The following is a 21,410-nucleotide window of genomic DNA, read 5'->3' as shown; positions in this document are numbered from 1 at the left end:
TTAGCATAAAATTTGTTTAATGTGATAAATTATGAGAAAGCGTAACTGAAATTCAAAACATATGAAAATTCAGAAAGGAAAAGACATTTGTAATAGTATTTGAAGATGCTTCCCCAGAGCCTGAGCCAAGTTTCTGGGATCCAGATAAAATAAGCCCTGAACAACTGAAGGGCTGTCCTAATAACTACATGTGTGTTATAGTGATCTTGAGGCACTTAAAAAAAAAAAAAAAATCAACATTTCTGGAGAAGCTTTCCCTACAAAAGGTTTCAAAAAAGGGACACCTTACACTTCAATCTACTTCCCTCCACCTCAAATTCCCCTGCCGAGTAAAGTGGGAGAAATACCTCACAAATCTCTCTGTAAGTTGCTGGACAAAATTGTAAATTTCAATCCAATTATTTGCCACACTCCCAGACCTGTAAAATGAAATTGAACTGATCAGAAACAAACAAACAACACAAAACATTTACGTGGGGTAACCCGGCCTCTACTTGGAGCAAAGTAACAGTATAGACGGTTGAAACTGAGGCACTAAAAGAATCCAGGAAGCCGACCCCCCCCCTCGGGGCCACCTGACCAATCTTTTGGAGTAGGTTCCCGGCTCTTCAAAACAAACACAACTTTCCTCCGCAGGACCTGCAAACCCCTCGGTGTGTGCTGACCCTGGGGTTTCCTGGCTACAGGAAAGCGCCGTGATCGGTGATCGGGGTGGGACCGGGCGGACTTCGGCCAGCTGGGCGGCGCGGCAGGCCCGTCCGGGGTCTCGAGCTGCAGACGGCTACTCCACACAGACTCGCCCCCTCTCCGGAGAGCCCCGGATTGGCGCACGGTGCCCACCCCGACCTCCCCGGAGGGCCCAGCAGCTGGGGCGCCCGCGACACCGCCCAGCGGGCGCAGATAGGGACGCGCTCGCCCGTGGGCCGGGAGGGCACCACGCGCCCGCCGTGTTTCCCAGCGCCCTCCCCGGGGCGCACGGGCGTCGCGGTCTCCCCAGCGCCAGCCCACCCAGCGCCACCCCGCAGCAGCCCCCGGGCCTCCCTCGGGCACTCACTTGTCCAGGACGAAGTAGAGATCAAAGGCTCCTCTGCAGGAGGGCTGCTCCCGGGCGCTCACCGGCCCCCCGCGAGCGCTCAGCAGCAGCAGCAGCAGCAGCGGCGGCGGCGGCGGCCACAGCCCGGGGACCAGCCGGCTCCCGGGGCTGCGGGCCGGAGTCTGCCCCGCCAGCATCCTCCCTGCGGCGGCGGGGGCCTGCGCCTGCCTCCCGCTCGCAGCCCCCTCGGCTCGACTCGGCGGGGCACGAAAGTGGCAGGAGTTCCCGGGGACGCGCCGGGGGTGGGCAACGGCGAGCCGCTGGGGCGCCGGCGCCCGGGGCAGCGGGAGCCACTGACGGGTGGAGGGAGGGGTGAAGGGAAGGGGGGAGGTCCTAGGAAGACAAAGAGCAACCCCGCAGCTGCCGCCGCACTCCGGACGAATCCCGGGGCAGAGCGATCCCGTGCCCCCCCCCCCCCCCGGACTCCGCAGGGCCCCTGCCCACCACGGGGCCCGCGGCAGGCCCGGGGACGTGCCCTCCCGGCTTCTGGCCGAGCCTCGGGCGCCCGCGGCGGGGCCGCCCCGGGAGCCCCTCCCCCCTCCCCGCGGGAGCGCCGAGGTCCGGGCTGCGGCGTGGGCCGCTCCGACGCCCAGGGGCGCTCCCCGCGGCGGGCGCCCGCCTCCCGCGGCCCCACCCCCGCCGCGCTCCCAACTTTCTGCGGGCCCGCCCGGCGCCGCGCGAGGGAGGAGGCGGAGCGGCCCTGGCTGGCGGCCCGGAGCAGCCGCAGCAGCGCGGCCGGAGCGCGACCAGAGCGCGACCAGGCCGGGCCCGGCTTTCCCCGGGCGCCCGAGCGCGTCTGAGGGCGGGGCGGGGCCTGAGCCGGGGCCGCACACGCACACTTGTGGGTTGGTGCCCAGTGGGACGGGACGGAAGCTCGCCGGACTCCACAGAGGGGAGGAGGCGTCTGGAAGAACAAATGCCCCTAGAAACGACCCCGCTGCTGGGGCCCGCGGGCCGGTCCGCCGCGCAGAGCCCGGACCCGCACTGTCTGGGGAGGCGGCGGCCTCCCCGCTCCGCCCCTCCCCGCCGCAGCTCTCCGGGGCTGTGCTGGCCGCAGCGCTACCCAAATTAGGCAACTTCCTCTGTTTATGAATCTGCTTTGCAGCTGCATCTCAAAGAGCCAAAACCGGCCCGGGCGGAGCCGGGGGGGTGGGGGTGGGGGAGGGGGAGGGGAGGGAGGGGAGGCGGGCGGGGGATGGCCCGAGGCCTGGCCCTTGGCAAAACTCTTTAGGAGTGGAAAGTTGTGCCTCAAAACACTCCATCCAACTGTCATTTCTCCCAAATTACAGATAATTAAAAATTTCATCTTGCAGCAAGTTGGGCCCTCCTTGCCAAACTTGTGCTGGCGCTGAAGTTCGAGTGCGTTCGCATTCTCTGCTTACTCATTTTGCGTTTGCATCCTCTCTCCTGCCCATCACCTCCGCATGGGCCTTTTGCCTTCCCCTTGTGGAAACCGGCTTTAGAACTTGCAGCCTCACTGACGGGAATATGAGGTGTCCTTCCTCTTTGATATTTTATCTGAGTTGATGCTTTATAATAAAAGGTTCATATACTACTGAAATCACATATTGCCTTTCAGCATCTCTTCTGTTGGTTGTCATGTGTATTTAAATTTTCATTTACATTATCTTTGACATACTACCAAATTTGTAAGCTGGTTGCGAATAGAAACCAGTCACTTTAACAAAGATTTACTGGGTACCTATTAGGCCCTGTCCTAGGACTCACAGTTAATGCACAGAACAAGATGACAAGCCCCTGCTTACATGAAGCTTGCAGTCTGGTTGAGGAGGAAAAACAGCAAAAATAAAGAAGTAAATGCCCATATTAGCAAACTGTTTGCAGAGAGCTAAAATATAGTAAAATGATAGAAAATGACTGACTAGGTGACTCAAAAGGCAACCAGCTATTCCAAGAACCAAAAGAGAAGACATTCCTACTTTTTACAACTCACCATAGGGATTGGCTTAGCACGTTGAAGAAACACAGAAAGAAAAGCAGAATAACTAGAGCTTTGTGGGTAAGATGAAGTAAGAAAGGAAGGCAGGGACCAGATCATAGTGGTGCTTTGTTGATTGTGACAATTCAGATATTTTATATTAAGTGTGATAGGAGCCCATTAAGAGGATTTTAACCCGGAGGTGGGATAGAGGATAAAGTATTATGATCTTTGCTTTTCAAAGATCACTCTAGCTGATATGACACAGTGGATTTGGAGGCAGCAAGAATAAAAGCAAGGAGACCAGGCAGGAAGCTATTACAGTATCAGGGGCACAATAAAATGGTACCTTGGACCACCACCCCTGTAGCAGCTAAACTGAAGAATATGAATGGATGAAAGCTTTAATAAACTCAGACAGACCCCCAGTCTGGAAATATCAGCCACTTGGAGATAGAAATTCCCGTACCATCCATTTCTTATCTGATGGGATGGAGAGGGTACTGATGGGACAAGTGGCTGGCTGACTGAATGGAAGATAACTTACACTTTTGTTAGGAATAAACATAAACCCTCCATTATTTTTGAATAATTGAGCTCTAGGAGAAAGTCTAACGAAACGGATGACTGGATTCAAAGCATCCTAATTAATTCTGTCCCCTTTGGCTTCATCTTTTCTAGAGATTCTGAAATTTTGATTCCTCTGTAGCCATCAGTTCTCTGGAGCTGGGCTACCATCTCTTAGCTCACCTTGGGGTCCAACTGTGGATACACTCATCTCATTGCCTTTCCACAACAAAGCTTAAACAGGCTCATATCTTCAGCCAACTTGTATCAACAGCTTGTTAAAGTTTATCGTCAAGGCTTTTATTATTTACTGTTGGTTAAAACTGATCTCCATTTTCAGCTTTACTTTGAATCCAGACAGAATCAAAGATATAATATACACTTGGCAATTAATAACATGACTAATATAATCTGGGGGGAAAATCTGCCAGAAAGTAATAACAACTAGATTTAAAAGGGGACAGAAGATGAAGAAATAGGAGGCAGGATGCTTACTGTATACTCTATCCTCATGACAAATTATTTTAATCCCCACATTTAGTGGCTTTCTTTTCCCGTTTTGGTTGTTGTTGTTTCACCATTTATTTAAATTCTAGTGAGTTCATATGTCGGGTCATATTGGTTTCAGGAGTAGAATTTAATGATTCATCACATACATATAACATCCAGTGTTCAGGGATCCCTGGGTGGCGCAGCGGTTTGGCGCCTGCCTTTGGCCCAGGGCGCGATCCTGGAGATCCGGGATCGAATCCCATGTCGGGCTCCCGGTGCATGGAGCCTGCTTCTCCCTCTGCCTGTGTCTCTGCCTCTCTCTCTCTCACTGTGTGCCTATCATAAATAAAATTTAAAAAAAAATTTTTTTTTAAATAAAAAAAAAACATCCAGTGTTCATCACAGCAAGTACCCTCCTTAATACCCACCACCCATTTAGCCCATCCCCCCCACGTCCCTCCATCAACCCCCAGTTAGTTCTCTGTAGTTAAGCGATGGACATTTGGGCCCCTTCTGTAATTTGGCTATTGTTGATAATGCTACTATAAACACCAGAGCGGATGTGCCCCTTCGAATCAGTATTTTGTATCCTTTGGGTAAATACCTAACAGTACAATTGCTGGGTTGTAGGATAGCTCTATTTTTAACTTTTTAAGGTACTTCTCTTTTGTTTTCCCAAGTGGCTTGCACCAGTTTGTATTCCTGCCTCCCATAGCTGCTTGATTCATTGCCCGCTCATCTTCTGATCCAAGAACCTATCATGTCCTAGGCCTATAAACTACACCAAAACTTGTTCTTCTTCAAAATTCGCAGGCCCTCCTCATGTCTCCCTACTCAGTTCTTCTGTCCTGACTACAAGATTAGTAAAGGTGATTGACATACTAAAGCATATCACATTCTTTTGTGTATTTGTTTGTCTGGGTAATTAATTGAGCCCACTTCTGGAAATTTTACTTATTTGCTCATGTAAGATCTACAATAAAGTAGGGAAGTGGCCTCACCTTGCAGAGATAAATAATTAATCAAATCTCTTTTATCTAATAAAAATTAGGGAAGGTCATTAATTATGGAGGCAACCAACTGTCCAGATTTGCCCCAGACTGAGGGGTGTCCAGGGAGACAGGGCTTTCAATGCTAAAATAGAGCAGTCCCTGGGATGATCCATGGTAAAGGAGGCTGTTGGTCACCCTATTCCCAAGCAACAGTGAGAGACAGTGAAAGCAAGGGCAGGTTTGGGAGTTTCACCAAGGCATGAAGAAGGAGGGGTATTGACAACCCTTTCTGTTCCCCTCTCTCAGGTGAGAGGCCTTGGCCATTATGTCAGCTGTACACTAGCCAGGTAAGGTTTCAACTTTTGCACCTCGGTAGACATGTTGGAACTTTCCATTTTAAATCAAGAATGAGATAGGGAATGCAGATGTCTAAGCTGAGAGAGAAAGAGGTTAGAGTGAATTATCTAGATAAACAAATCTAAAATGATTTTCTTTTATCAAATTATCTGGACTTCTGCTGAAGTATTTTGTTTCACAATCCATGCAAGCCTCTATTCTCTGAAAATTACTCTTTGTACCAAACCAAACTTCTAACTCAATATTAGAATTTATCACAGTTACACAAAAATGCTAATAAATCCAAAAACATTTTAAACTCAGTTTCATGCAGTTAGAATCGCTTGAGATTGACACCTGATAATTTAAAGTGTTCACTATCATTGTCTACCTCTTTTACCTGCAGAGCTCCTATGGGATTCATGTTAGATTTTATTTATTTATTTATTTATTTATTTATTTATTTATTTATTCGTTCATTCATTCATTCATTCATTTATTTATTTTTATTTTACTGACTCTCATTTAACTAATGTTTATTGGTTCCTACATGTATCTATTGATGTTCTAAGCACAAATCTTATTTCTTGCTCTCAGGAGTTCACCTTTCCAATACCTTATCACCAAGTTATTTCCATCTCCTCCCACCTTCACAACTAACAGAAGGGACAAATAAGCAACAACAATAAACATAGAAAAATAAAATAAACGTATCCTTTATGTGTTAAAAAATCACAAAATCTATATTGTTTCCAGTAAATATCTTTGTATGACATCCACAATGACAAATATGACTCTCCTGGAAGTTAAGTGCCATGCTGGAAGTGATTCATATTCACATTACATGTGGAGTGATTCATTATATGATATCTACACTGATTCAGAGGAAGAAAATAAATCTTCATAGCTGTATGTGACAAAGCTTGTTTAACTTGTATTGAATACAGTCATTACAGTAGACTTCTCCAGTACCTGAACTAGTTCCTGAGAGTGGAGGAAATGCTTTTGGAAGGTGGGATTACTACTAATTTACCATCTCTATGCATGACAACAGGATCTGCATTTGGGATTAAATGTGTTTTAAATTCAGTTTCCCAGAAACAGATCTGACACTCTTGAGATTTGCATGCAGGTGGTATCTTGGAGCATGCTCTCTCAGAAGCAAAACTTTGAAGGCTAAGAGAAGCAGACAGGAATGGTCAGAGGGAAAATTGAACCCTGACACAATTGCAAAGGAAGGCTCAGCCAACCCCAGTAGTAGCTCTGGGGCGTGGATGGTCTTTTACAGTCGTCCTGAATTGAGTGAGGGAAAGGGGCCAGTGATTTTTGTGTCCCCTCACAGACCAGTCATTAAATTTGGGCTGCCCCTACAGAGGAAGCATACTCTTGGGCAAAGCAGCTTCCTTTGGTTTAGGGCGATCAAAAGAAGGCTCTCAGCTGGGAGCTGTCAGCAGTTAAGCTCCCAGCTGTGGGGACTGAGTGCCTCAATCCTGAAGGAGGAATCTAGGTGTTCCAGCCACAGCAGCCAGAACACCCACAAAAAGCCAGGATACCAAGCCAGGATACCTGGTTGATAAAAAGTCTTATCTCATGTGCATTGTCAGACCTTCACAAACTAAGTCCGGCTCAGACTGGTATCCTGGAATGAAAGTCACATAGCTGCCTCCCTTCTCCCTCCAGGTCAGTTCCCTCAACGCTCAAAGGAATTACTCTAATAGTCTTCCGTCTTCTCACACCAACCTGCTTCAATGTGATTTATTTTCGAAGTGAAAAGTTGATCACATTAATCACTTACCTAACAACTGCCAATGAAAAATCATTTTCTAATCATTGAAGGCCCTCCACCATAGCAGCACAGATTAGCTCTAGATCCTCACCTCTGAAAAGACCATATTCCGTGCTCCAGGGAAATCATTATAGTCCCTGTGTCCTCACATACACAACTCTACCTTGAGTCTTACCTCATTTGTACCCCCATTTCTCTGACACTGTGTTCCAGGTATCAAATTCCACTTCTTTCTCTTCCTTTCCATTCCCTTACAGATCAATTCAGGCCAAAAGCCATTAGATGGGTGCAAACAAATGGTGTCAGAGTTGACAGGAGCTCTAGTAGTCCAAAGCAGGGTGTCAGAGACCAAACAGATTGAGGAGTATCCCTCTGGTGCAGAGAGGGTCTGCCTGGCAAGGGGTACTGGCACCCAAGAAAGGTGAGGGTAGTGATTGAACCTGAGGAGTTAAAGAATGGCCCAGGGGAAGAGGTTATCAGGGTGTGTATGTGTGTGTGTGAATAGAGGTGGCACAGACCAGTGTGAGGTTTCTGAGCATACTCGAAGGGAGAAGAACTTCTGTACAGGGTGGGATGCTCATTGTGGAGTAGCTGGAGTTAAGCGTGGACTTCTATGCACCTTGTCACCCCAGTGCAGGATGTCAAAGCATGAACAGGGAGAGATGAGAGTCTACCCTGGAAGACAAGCTGGCCAGAATGTTGGAGCATGAGTGGGGCAAGAGGGCAGCTGGTAGCAAAGTGCAGGGTATAAGAACCAGCAGTGTAAAGAGGAATTCTGCACAAGGGTGCCAGCCTTGTGTGGGGCTGAACCCAAGCAGAGTAAGGAGAGTTTCAGAACAAGGAGCAGCCTGGCAGGAAATATGAAACCCAAGTAATCAGATGGAGGACTTTTTTGCAAGGATCACCCTACCCATGGGATGTCAGAGCCCATATGGGTGTAAGAAGTGCCCAGGCAATGCAGCAGCTAGGTTCAGAGTGTCAGAGTCTGAGTGTGGGGTGTAGAGTGATGACAATGTCAGAACTCCTACAGGATGAAGGAATTAGTGTTGGAGGGAAAGGAGCAATGGTGATAAGAAAGTGATTACATACAAAAGGATCAACAAATTAAGTGAATATAGAAAATGGAAGGTACATCTTTCACCATCACATAAGGAAGTTACCAAGAAGGAAATGGGAAAATAGTTATTCTAGTAGTTCCTCGAGGCATTGTGACACAACTTGATTCATAGTCCAAATGTCAAGTACTAGTCATTTTGCTGTTTATCAGCATCCCTGCTGGGGGAAAGGTAAGAATCAAAGAAAACAGAAGATAAAAGTTGCCTGAAACAGAAAACACCGTGAATGCACTCACCTAGCACTGATCTAACTCTGCTCTATCATGTCCTTCTGCAGGCTAGAAAAAGCTGAAAATGGGCATTTCCCAAACTACCCTATAGGCAGGCTTCCTCGTGGTTTAGAATCTACCCACCTACGCTAGTGCCAGACTTTGAATCAGAATCGAGTTACCTTCTTTATCCATTCATCTTTCGATGGATGTGTTTTATGTATACAATGGAATATTACTCAGCCATCAGAAAAGACAAATACCCACCATTTGCTTCGACATGGATGGAACTGGAGGGTATTATGCTGAGTGGAGTAAGTCAATCGGAGAAGGACAAACATTATATGTTCTCATTCATTTGGGGAATATAAATAATAGTGAAAGGGAATATAAGGGAAGGGAGAGGAAATGTGTGGGAAATGTCAGAAAGGGAGACAGAACATAAAGACTCCTAACTCTGGGAAACGAACTAGGGGTGGTGGAAGGGGAGGAGGGCGGAGGGTGGGGGTGAATGGGTGACGGGCCCTGAGGGGGGCACTTGATGGGATGAGCACTGGGTGTTATTCTGTATGTTGGCAAATTGAACACCAATAAAAAATAAATTTATTATATAAAAAAAAAATAATCGAGTTACCTGAGGAGAGAGGCAGGACATGGAGTGTTGGTTTTGCTGGGGCCACTGTGTGCAGGAGGTCATGACAGAAGCTGTGTGCAGGAGGCAGCCTCTGGGGCTCATTATGTGGTTTCCACCTCACCTCCTCCCTGACCTTCGCAGAGCAGGCCAGCAGCTCCTTACAGCCCAGTGCTGGAGTGTTCTTGGGGAGTTGCTCCTGAATGTTTGGCCTCCACTCTCCTGCTACAATCCAAATGACTCTATGAGCTACTTCTACTCCTTAAGAAGTCCCTTTCATTTAAAGTAGCCACAGTAGATTCTGTTTCCAAAGACGTCTACGGTTTTTAACATTCTGTAATCTCTATGAACCTTAAATTAGTCATTTTGCTGGCACTTAAAATTGCAATAAAGGGTTATAAATGGAAGAAAAGAGACAAGAAATTGTGAATTTTTAAATTATCCATTGCCCTTATTTGATACTATTCCTCTCCTTGGTAAACTCAGGCTGGAAGAAAAAAAGAAATTATATTTTAAAAAAAGAAGACCCAGTCTACTTCTCTGAAAATCTTGCAAGACAACTACAAATCTTTTTAGCTACTTATGGACACACAACTAGGAGTTTTAAAAAACAAATTCAAAGAACAGGAGTGACTGTAGATAGAAACAGACAACTCAGAAGGGAGACGAAACAAGTTACAGCTAAGAATGATTAAAATTGCAAGGACATAAGTAATCTTTCAATCCGCTCCCAGATTACTTTAAACAAACAAGTCACATGTTTGCACCTACTTTTAAGAGGTTACAATAGAGAATAACTTAGAAGAGTTTAAATTATCTTTTTTTTAAAAAAAAGATTTTATTTATTTATTCATGAGAGACACAGAAAGAGAGGCAGAGACATATCAGAGAGAGAAGCAGGCTCCATGCAGGGAGCCCACATGGGACTCGATCCCAGAACCTAGGATCCGAAGGCAGGCGCCAAACAGCTGAGCCACCCATGGATCCCCTAAATAATCTTTTTAATAGTCATTTTATCACGTGTTATAATAATAATGAACTTGGGAAATAACAATAGGAGCAAATGTGGAAAGCAATTTATAGTTTTTAAGATGCTTCTATCAACATTGTCTTTTTGATCAACATTTCTGGTTTTCAACCAGGTAGCTTTTGATGCTGGGTGCATTAAAACTTAACAGCATTCAATCTTCATTCTTCCATATCTATCACCTTCCATACCTATCACCTTATCAACAAACAAATAAAACAAATAAAAGGGACAGGATGATCCTGGTAGTTATACCTAAGGAAAATGTCTAAATGGCAAGGTTCTTAACTAATCCACGCAGCTGAGAGAATTCAAGTGTGTCTGTCCTTGTTTCTTGCCTTCAACCCATCATGGGAGAGAGACCTCTATACCTTTGCCTCCACCATTTTCATAAAGCGAAAAAAAAATTCTCAAAGGCTCTTTTAAGCTAAGCACTAATTTAAAGATTTTGTAGGCAACATGAAAAAGAAAACTTTTTTTTTTTTGCTTGTTTCAAACTTTTTTATATAACATTTAAACAGCCATAGTGTTTCTGCTCCAAGATATTTAAGCTTTGGTATAAACTATTTTTTTAGATAAAAAAGTTTGAAATGTAATTTTGCTATTTGGAGTGCCTACCATAAGTACTACAATTAAAAAGATTTTTCATAGTTTTGAGTCCTTGTGTTTCTCATGGAAACCGCTTGATTAGAGCATATCCAACTTTATTTTAACAGCACATATGGCACATAGATTATCTATCCCAGTTTTCTTGGGAAGTTCTTTGAAAGGAGCAGTAGGAAAGTTGTCAATCCCCAAATGGCCAATGGGTTTCATATGCAGCAAATTTGGCTAGCAAAAATACCAACTTAAGTTCAATAACACTGGACTGTAAGTGTTTGAGGATATTTTTTAAAGGTAACTAAACCAGAGGTTTGCCTTTGACCCTGATCTTTAAACAGAGTTAACACTTCTTCATCACGTAGGGAGCGTCAAATGAAGAAATCCATTTTAACAAATTTTTAAAATTTATTGATCAAATATTTAATGCCTACTCTCTGTAAAGCACTGATCCTTGGGATACCCAGAGCCTATTAAGAGAGATATTCCAGATGTATCTTCTAATTATTGAACTAAGGTACTTAAACAAATCGATGTGGGAAACAAAGGCGGAAGAAAAATTATTAAATTTCCTTACTACCTGCAGCCCACTGACAAGTCCTTGAAACAGGCTGAGTGACCTTCCTCTAAAAACTCTGCTCTCTTGGTGTTAATGCTTTGTTGAGTGCAGAAAGCAATCTTAGCCTGACCCCCAGGATCCTATAAGTCTACTTTAACATATAAAAATTATTTTAGAAACTTCCTTTATCTCTAACCCCCTATGCCCAAGATACATGTTGGCAATCATCCCCCACACATATAACCCACCAATACATATCTGAAATGTCTCACAACCAAGGTTTTATTAGACAATAACACATGACCTTTTCCCAACAATAGCTAGCCCCTTCAAAGTCCTGGAAACCTTGCTTCCAAAAGTCCTTAGAGATTTACACTATCCCTAACCCTCTCCCAGCTTGAACATATATAATCAGCCACTCCTCCTGACCCCAGTACAGCTCTTTCTGCCCATGGGTCCTGTCCTGTGCTTTAATAAAACCATCTTTTTGCACCAAAGACATCTCAAGAATACTTGGCCACCAGTTTCAAATCCTAATGTCTGTTTTACATTGAAAATAACCATAACACCAAGATTAAAATGATGTGATAGAGTGTAATTGGAATTTCAAAGAATGAGAAATCACTCTTAGCTGGAGAGATCAGAATTAATAAAGGAAAGAATATTTAAATTACATCTTGAAAGATGGGTACTACTTTTAAGATTAACACAGATGAAGGGAAGAAAACTATAGGAAGAAAAGGCATAACCTGCTTCTATCTGAGGACGGAGGGTGGTAGAAGGATGGCATCAATTATTGAAATGAATAGAAAAGCAAGCATATTTTTAAAAATGCACAACTTTTTGCATTGAATGAATAGAAAAGCAAGCATATTTTTAAAAATGCACAACTTTTTGACTACCTTCTTTATCTGTCTCAAGTTATTACTTGTTTCATAGTATTAGTATTGCATTTAATCATTCATTTTATTATTCTTTCTCTGGAATATTGTCATCATACTCTTAACAGATAGTATGATTACATGTTATCTTAAAGTTGATGTAAAGGCATTTTGTATAGGAAATGTGCTTGGAGAAATGATAGTTTCCTTGTGCCCTACCCCAGCTCCCATCCAAGGGAACAGAAGAATAGAATAATGAATGTACAGAGAACCTGAAGGACATAGGAACTTACTTTCAGTTGAGTACTGAGTGCATGACAGGATAGAAGAGAAAGCAAAGCAGAAAAAATTGAATAAAGTCTAATACGTAGAGTACTTAAGTCAATCCTGCCCATCATCTGTTTTTAGAAATAAAAGGGTTTTTTTGTTTTTCTTTTTTAAGTAGGCTCCACACCCAACGTGGGACTTGAACTCATGACCCTGAGATCAAGAATTGGATGCTCTACCAACTGAGTCACCCAGGCTCCCCTAAATAAAGTTTTATTGGACCTAGCCAGGCTTATTTGTTTACTCACTGTCTGTGGCTGCTTTTGTGCTACAATAGTAGAGACAGAAACCATAAGGCCCAGAAGCTTAAAGTATTTACTATCTGGCCTTTAATAAAATAGGTTGCCAACCTCTACCTTAGATTTAAAAAAAAAAAACATTTTAGTGTACATACTCTTTGTGCAGAAAAATGAAACATAATAATTCTAAACATCCGAGAGGTTTGGACAGAGCCATGCTTTTGGAAGAATGCTCAGGTTGCTGTGGCAAGACTAGTTAGAGAGGAAAGACACTGAAGAGCCAAGAGCTTTAAAACTATTTTCAAAATAGATAAAATTTAGTATTATTTTCTTACTTTCTACCTTGTCTTCAATGAAATACTACAGCCTAGATTCATTCAAAACTGTGAATTTAACAGCAAAATCAGAAAAATAACTCTCTTAAGAGTGGAAAGGTAAGAGAATTTCTGTGCTTCAGTGAAAGAGTTGTGGTCCATAGGTAAGATGTGCCTGGGAAAAAGTTGGGAGACTGAGCAGCTATGCATGAACTGGATGAGAAGGCTCAGAAGAAAGGACACATGGCTGGAACAGGATCCCAGGCTGCCTTGACAGTAAATAGAAAGCCTGCCATTTCTAAGCCAGTCTTGAATTCAATCCATGAAGGTCATCCCAAGAAAGAAAGAAATTTGATTATAGTAACAGATACCAAAGCGAACCAGGTAAAGACAGAAGGAAACACTGTTAGGTTATACAATGTGGCACTTATGGATGGGACTATAGTCTAAACTGGAAAGTCCAGGTCCCAATCTCCAATTCTCAAGCAAGAAGATTTTGCTGTATTGATATTGTTTGGATCAGGTATACAGCTCAAGTTCAGAGGCATGAACATGTACCCAACCATGAACATGTAACATGGCAGACAGGGCACCATCCCTGGTGGTAAGAAGACGCTTCCTAGTGATGGCGTGCTAGGAAGATACTTCAAAAGATGTCCTCCACAAGAAGCATAACACCTCTTTTATAGAGTCCTCAAGGAAGCAAGATTCACTGCAAAATTCATGCTTTCAGGTTTTTTAGGATACCTCAGTTCCACAGAGTGCAAAATCTGTATTGTAGATACCAATCTATCCTATCTCCTCTCTCATATCAGACAAAGGAAAGGCTGAAAATGGCTTTTATAAATTAATTTTTAAACAATTATAGTTAACATTTTGATTGATAATCCAACCAACTAGCTAAAGAGAAATAAAATGCAGCGCATGGTACACCAACAAGCTTCTGTTTTTGAAAATCTGACCTTGACAAATTTGCATTTTAAAGGCATTCATTAATTTCCTTTCTGTGGCACAAATACTGAATATAAACCAAGGGAGCCAAGTATGCACAGACATCAATATGTAAAAGATATTGCTGATAAATTCATTGCACCTTGAGGTGATTAGTTTAAAACTCATTGAATTTCTAGTCTTTGAATTAATGCCTTTTTTGTTCATACATGATATAGTACAAGAAGAATCATGTGGCAGTCAAAAAAAATAAGCTAACACAGTTGATATCTTCACCATTCATCATATTCTTGACACTTCTAACAAAATGGTTTTCCACCCTGAATTGACAGTCCAAACAGAGGGACTTCACATAGAATTTTAAACTGCATTCCTGTTAGATGCTATCACAACACAATACCAAACTCATGAGATCAAACAAATAATTTCTCTTTTCCCTGATGCAGACTTAAGAAGTGTATCATCTCTTTCAACCAGTAATTTTTCTTACAAGAGTATCTTGTAGGAAATAAAGTGCATTGACATTCTTCATACATTACTATATGCTAGGATTTAAACTGAAAGCTAATTCCATAGGGAAACAAGGAGAAAAAAAAATAGTGTTTTTGTTAAGTCTTTTTCTGTGGCTTACTAAGAAAGTTAATAGTACAGACTAAAAATGTATAAGTGAAAATGAAATAAATGTCTGAAGAAATATGACAAAATACTTGCAATCACCACTTTGCTAAAAGCTACAAGCTATTCCGTTTCCAGTATATGGGGGGGATGAATCTTGTGATTGTATCTGCATTATTGGCTCTTTCTTTAGTTGGACTTCCACTACAAAATAGATATTTAATATTCTTGATCCTAATGATTCAGGAAAAAGTTTTGGATTTTGGTGGGGGAGGAGGTATTTTTCCTCCCCTTCTCTGTCTTCCTCTCATCCTAATGTTGCTGATTTATCAATCCCATATTTATACACGTATGTCTCTGAAACATTTGTCTGTGAGCACATATATGTAGATTAATCACTTCCCATGCATTAGTCTTAGGACCTGCCTCAGATAAAGAAGGTCTTCTTTTCTTTTCACCTGTGCCTTTTAATTTTGCATCCACTTGGGATTAAACATTCATTTCCTTTCAACCTTCCTTCTCTGGCAGGCTTGGCATTTGTAGCTTTTATTACAAAATTATTAATTATTATTTTCTGGAATAGATCGTCTTTTCTGAATAAGAAAATCCAGACTTAGCTAGTACACATTGCAGAGCAGAGACTTAAGTACGAGTCTTTTGATGGATGCCACATGTAGTTTGCTTTCCACTTGCCTTGGTCCTTGCTCTGCAGGGTCTTCCCACTGAAGGGAACAACTTCAATCAGGCTGCCCTCTATGCACAGGTCTCTGTTCCTAGAACCTTCTCCTTTCTGATCTATTCATTCCCCATCCTTTATAAATCCTCTGTCTATTGGATTACCCAGTTTGAATGTTTTCTGTTTCCTGCTGGGAACCTGACCGATACAGCATAACCCTAAACAGCGTTCTCCAACTCTACTAACTTCCTTCCCACTTCCCCATTTCTACCATGTGCCACCTCAATTGCTCTCGCCCTTGCTCCCATTGAACTACTCATCCCTGAGATCCTTGTTCTAAACAAACAAGCTCTTTCAGCTTGCCTTATAATAAGAAAATAATCTGATTCTTCAAAAAAATTCACAGTAATATTTTCATCATTAATAAATGTGTACTGTATTACCATTCTATCGCATCTCCAAACTGGCCAACAGTATTTGCATATTTGCCTTACTCTCAACAACTAATGTCAGCATGCCAGGTATCGGCTGCAGGTGGCTTAGGGTCAGATGTTTTTGACCATGTAAGCTCAAAGATCTGTAGTTAAGGGAAGGAATTGTTGGCTACGGCTGAATTTCAAAGCTACTTTTATAGCATCTAAATTACTCTCTTCCTACTTTGAATCTGATTGGTAATAAAAGCTAGACTGTGATAGGTAATACATTAATATTAAGCAGGAGTTCATTTTTGCTTTTGTTTCTTTTGCCTTTGTGGATGTATCTTGCAAGAAGTTACTGTGGCCGAGTTCAAAAAGGGTGTTGCCTGTGTTCTCTTCTATGATTTTGATGGACTCTTGTCTCACATTTAGATCTCTCATCCATTTTGAGTTTATCTTTGTGTATGGTGAAAGAGAGTGGTCCAGTTTCATTCTTCTGCATGTGGATGTCCAATTTTCCCAGCACCATTTATTGAAGAGACTGTCTTTCTTCCAATGGATAGTCTTTCCTCCTTTATCGAATATTAGATGACCGTACATTTCAGGGTCCACTTCTGGGTTCTCTATTCTGTTCCATTGATCTATGTGTCTGTTTTTGTGCCAGTACCACACTGTCTTGATGACCACAGCTTTGTAGTACGACCTGAAATCTGGCATTGTGATGCCCCCAGCTATGGTTTTCTTTTTTAAAATTCCCCTGGCTATTCGGGGTCTTTTCTGATTCCACACAAATCTTAAAATAATTTGTTCTAACTCTCTGAAGAAAGTCCATGGTATTTTGATAGGGATTGCATTAAACGTGTAAATTGCCCTGGGTAACATTGACATTTTTACAATATTAATTCTGCCAATCCATGAGCATGGAATATTTTTCCATCTCTTTGTGTCTTCCTCAATTTCTTTCAGAAGTGTTCTATAGTTTTTAGGGTATAGATCTTTTACCTCTTTGGTTAGGTTTATTCCTAGGTATCTTATGCTTTTGGGTACAATTGTAAATGGGATTGACTCCTTAATTTCTCTTTCTTCAGTCTCATTGTTAGTGTATAGAAATGCCATTGATTTCTGGGCATTGATTTTGTATCCTGCCACGCTACCAAATTGCTGTATGAGTTCTAGCAATCTTGGGACTTCATCAAGATAAGAAGCTTTTGCACAGCAAAGGATACAGTCAACAAAACTCAAAGACAACCTACAGAATGGGAGAAGATATTTGCAAATGACATATCAGATAAAGGGCTAGTTTCCAAAATCTATAAAGAACTTATTAAACTCAACACCAAAGAAACAAACAATCCAATCATGAAATGGGCAAAAGACATGAAGAGAAATCTCACAGAGGAAGACATGGACATGGCCAACAAGCACATGAGAAAATGTTCTGCATCACTTGCCATCAGGGAAATACAAATCAAAACCACAATGAGATACCACCTCACACCAGTGAGAATGGGGAAAATTAACAAGGCAGGAAACAACAAATGTTGGAGAGGATGCGGAGAAAAGGGAACCCTCTTACACTGTTGGTGGGAATGTGAACTGGTGCAGCCACTCTGGAAAACTGTGTGGAGGTTCCTCAAAGAGTTAAAAATAGACCTGCCCTACGACCCAGCAATTGCACTGTTGGGGATTTACCCCAAAGATTCAGATGCAATGAAACGTCGGGACACCTGCACCCCGATGTTTCTAGCAGCAATGGCCACAATAGCCAAACTGTGGAAGGAGCCTCGGTGTCCATCAAAGATGAATGGATAAAGAAGATGTGGTTTATGTATACAATGGAATATTACTCAGCAATTAGAAATGACAAATACCCACCATTTGCTTCAACGTGGATGGAACTGGAGGGTATTATGCTGAGTGAAATAAGTCAATCGGAGAAGGACAAACATTGTAGGTTCTCATTCATTTGGGGAATATAAATAATAGTGAAAGGGAATATAAAGGAAGGGAAAAGAAATGTTGAGAAATATCAGGAAGGGAGACAGAACATAAAGACTCCTAACTCGGGGAAACGAACTAGGGGTGGTGGAAGGGGAGGAGGGCGGCTGTTGGAGGGGAATGGGTGACGGGCACTGAGGTGGACACTTGACGGGATGAGCACTGGGTGTTTTTCTGTATGTTGGTAAATTGAACACCAATAAAAATTAATTAAAAAAATAAAAATTAAAAAAATAAATAAATAAAAATTAAAACGAAAAAAAATATTAAGCAAGAGTAAAAGAATGTGTTTAGATAGAAAGTTCCAGAAAAGCCTTCTATATAGGATGCTTATATGTGGTCTCCAACCCTAAGTACATGGGCAGTTTGCTTAATTAAAAAAAAAAATCAGTGAGATGAGATAATATAGTCAAATCGTTTTCCATGAACATATTTTGTCATTCCATGTAATTACTTATTCTTTTCCTGTTTAATATGGATGCAGAAGTCTTATGTACATTTCAACTAATAAAATATGAATATAAAAAATATAACCATTAAAAAATTTCCTATGGACTCTTAAAAAAATAGACACATTAGAGAGGATTGGAGATTGGATTGTCTGTACATTATCAAATAATAACCCAAATAAAAACATGCTTCCAGACATGTACAGATGGCTGTTTTATAATCACTGAAACTTAAGAAATGATGAAATATGGTTGGCCTTTAGGTTTCCTGGATGAAGTCTAATACAGGATGATTTAGCATCTGAGGATCCAGAGGATGTATAACAAGTGTTATCACCAAAATAATGTTGGATAAAGTCTTCAGCTGAGCAGAAGTAAGAAAGCAGCCTGGGGCCTTGGGAACCTTCTGTCTGGCCTGTGGCATCGTTATCTGCCACAGTATCTAGTCTGTACAGAAACCTTATTTTAATTTCACTTGGGATCCATATGTTTCTGCCGACCTTTCTTTGCAAAGATGACTTTTTTCCCACATTTTGCTATTTTCTGCTTTCTAAGCATGTGGGTATTTTTTTTTTAATTCTTTTGGTTTTGTTGAAGTGACATTTTACTAGCTAAGACAAACAAAGCTTCCAACATAAGGGTGGTGATTAAAAGAGTTTGATAGTATCTTAAATGTACACACAATATAAAGAATATCACAGACTGTGCATTCTATACTCTGACACTAGCACCTACGCTTCTAATGCCATATTTGTTTAATCCAATAGATTAATCATCTTTAGCTTCATTCTTATAAAAATTAATTCAAGTTCATTTTAGTTAATTGTTGGGTTTTCTTTTAATGTGCTTAAAAGAATATTTAAAAACCATATGGATATATTACTCATTTTCAATCCCTGCAGAGCCGAGTTTTCCAACTGTCACTTAAAATATATAATACTCATCAAGAAGGCACGCCTGGAATGTGACTTGATATAAGAGAAGGCTTTAACCTAACCAACTGTACTGATATAGCTGAAGAATAAATGTCACCAGATGGTCTGCATGAAGTCAAGGAACACAATTCTGTCAGTGTACTTCAGCACCACCCAGAGATGAAGGTGACTTGGCCAGCTGACATGGACATTCTGGTTGCTTGGCAAATATACCTTTAGGGTGTGTTGGGGGACATGATGTGTCATAATTTGATGATATCAGCCATTTAAACATCCCATAACTGTTCTGATTGCATTTCTACCAACTCATTTGAATTTTCCTGGAAGTGTATTGGGTTTTAACAGGAGAAAGAATGTGCAAACCAGGTGATATCAGTATTTTAGTTCATTTGGCAACTGTACTTCTCACTGAAAATTAATAAACTGTCACACTGAGTTATAAAAATAGGTAGCTATAACAAAATTATTATCTCTATCTTGCTTCCATAGCTATGCTAGTGTTTAGGCAACTTTTATAGTTTCCTTTTCTTTTTACCCCTCTTCCTCATTTCTTGCCTCCTAATAAGCCTTTTCTTTTTACCCCTCTTCCTCATTTCTTGCCTCCTAATAAACCAACTGTGAATATCTTACCTGTTTTACAGGGAAATTATAAAAATGAAGTGAAAACATGTAAGTGAAAGCACTTACATGAAATAAAACAACTATGTACTTTTGTAATTGAAAATAGTGCCTTCGGCATTGCAAGTACTCAAAAAATACTTTGGATTTATTTATGTCACCTTGTTCCACAAAGGAGTTATGGTGAGACAACAAAGATTATTTAGGAAATTTATCTCTCATTTTCTTTCTTCCTAGAATTGACATTCTTTCTTTTAATATAGTTCCACCCCTTACTCACTTCCCCTTTTTATATACTGTGTGTGTGTGTGTGTGTGTGTGTGTGTACTCAGAGCCAAATATTTATTCCTCTCCTTACTGTAAGTTGGTTTTTTTCTTCCCATCATTCACAAAGTACTGTTATAATAGCATTAGTTAAGCTTTATTGTGTATTATACTAAGTATTTAAAATATGCTATCTCATTTAATATTCAAAATAACCTTGAAATGTAGCTATTATTTATTGACTGCTTACTGTCAGCTTGGTCTTATTTTTCCACTTACCAAGGAGGGAACTAAAGTTCAGAAAATGTAAGCAACATGACCAAGGTCACAGAGATTATAGGTAGAGAAGCTAAAACTTGAATCCAGGTATTTGACCACATGATATTCTACTTATTGTCTCTCTCTCTCTAAATATATATATATAGGAGTAAAATATTTCTCCTTTACTTACCCAACTCCCAATCCTTGATAGAAGGAGGAAAATTGATAAATCCATTTTCAAATATGTTAGCACCATTTTCTGGTGTTATCTCTATATTTTCAATACTATGTAATTACAACTAACATGCTTATTGTAATATACACTGATTTTTCACTAATGACTGCATGCTATGAAAGGTGGGACTTAACTCCCTATGCCACTGTCTCACATACAAACATTTCCTTTCCCTCATCTTTCCATTCCAAAAAAAAAGCTGTATTCCTGATAATATGTGTAGGTCTTTTTCATGAGCTATATTTTTCCAGAGAAGAATCCTACAATCTCCTGCCTAAAGAATATAAATCGAGCCTTCAATATTCTGGGTATTAAGAACCCCATGGGAAGGTGTTCTGAGGATCTCAGTTTTGAGAATATAGACCTCCACATATCCCCCATTTTTATTATGGTGTCTTTCCAGCACTTAATTGTTTCTAGTATCTCCAAAAGCAGAACACCCTTGGATTCAAACAGTTAACCTTCAGGCTTCTGATTGGAAAAAAGTGGAATAAAGAGGAATTGGGAACTCTTTATAACACTGTCAACCCATTCCCTGTTTTTAGCTCTGCCCTGCATTCCCACCTTCAGAAGCACCTGGTGGTTTCAATTAGGGAGCCTTTCCAGGGTTCAGCAGTTTTTATTAGCTTATTAGTAGGCTTAGGTTTCAGCTTTCTGGATCTGCTAAGTCAGTTACCATTCATCCATCTGCTTGGCAGCTTCCAAAATTATCTGTTGTTCCAAAAATGTACCAGAATGTTAGTGAGTGATTGAGAGGTGAAGTCTTATACTTCGAATTAGCAAGCCAGACCAACCAATGAGAAGACACTTGCCCACAGTGTTCTCAGTATCTTAGCCCTCTCCAAAACTATTTAGGGAAAGGGAATGTTGGTTGAGAGAGGAAAT

At 41.4% G+C, this 21,410-nt stretch overlaps 1 protein-coding gene across 1 annotated transcript in view; it reads right to left on the bottom strand.

The window, feature by feature from the left end:
- ANTXR2 (ANTXR cell adhesion molecule 2) overlaps positions 1–2,074 on the bottom strand; it is a 153,476-nt gene extending 151,402 nt beyond the window's left edge. The window contains exons 1-2 of the mRNA XM_025998217.2: positions 1,055–2,074; positions 348–419 (exon numbers count right to left, since the gene is read on the bottom strand). Of these exons, the coding sequence (XP_025854002.1) occupies positions 348–419; positions 1,055–1,230 (248 nt within the window). The 5' untranslated portion in view covers positions 1,231–2,074. The remainder of the gene's footprint in view (positions 1–347; positions 420–1,054) is intronic.
- Positions 2,075–21,410: the final 19,336 nt, after the last annotated feature.

Source organism: Vulpes vulpes, unplaced genomic scaffold (genome assembly GCF_048418805.1).
Source record: "Vulpes vulpes isolate BD-2025 unplaced genomic scaffold, VulVul3 u000000899, whole genome shotgun sequence".
NCBI lineage: Eukaryota > Metazoa > Chordata > Mammalia > Carnivora > Canidae > Vulpes > Vulpes vulpes.
This window is presented reverse-complemented; position numbering and strand designations above follow the sequence as displayed.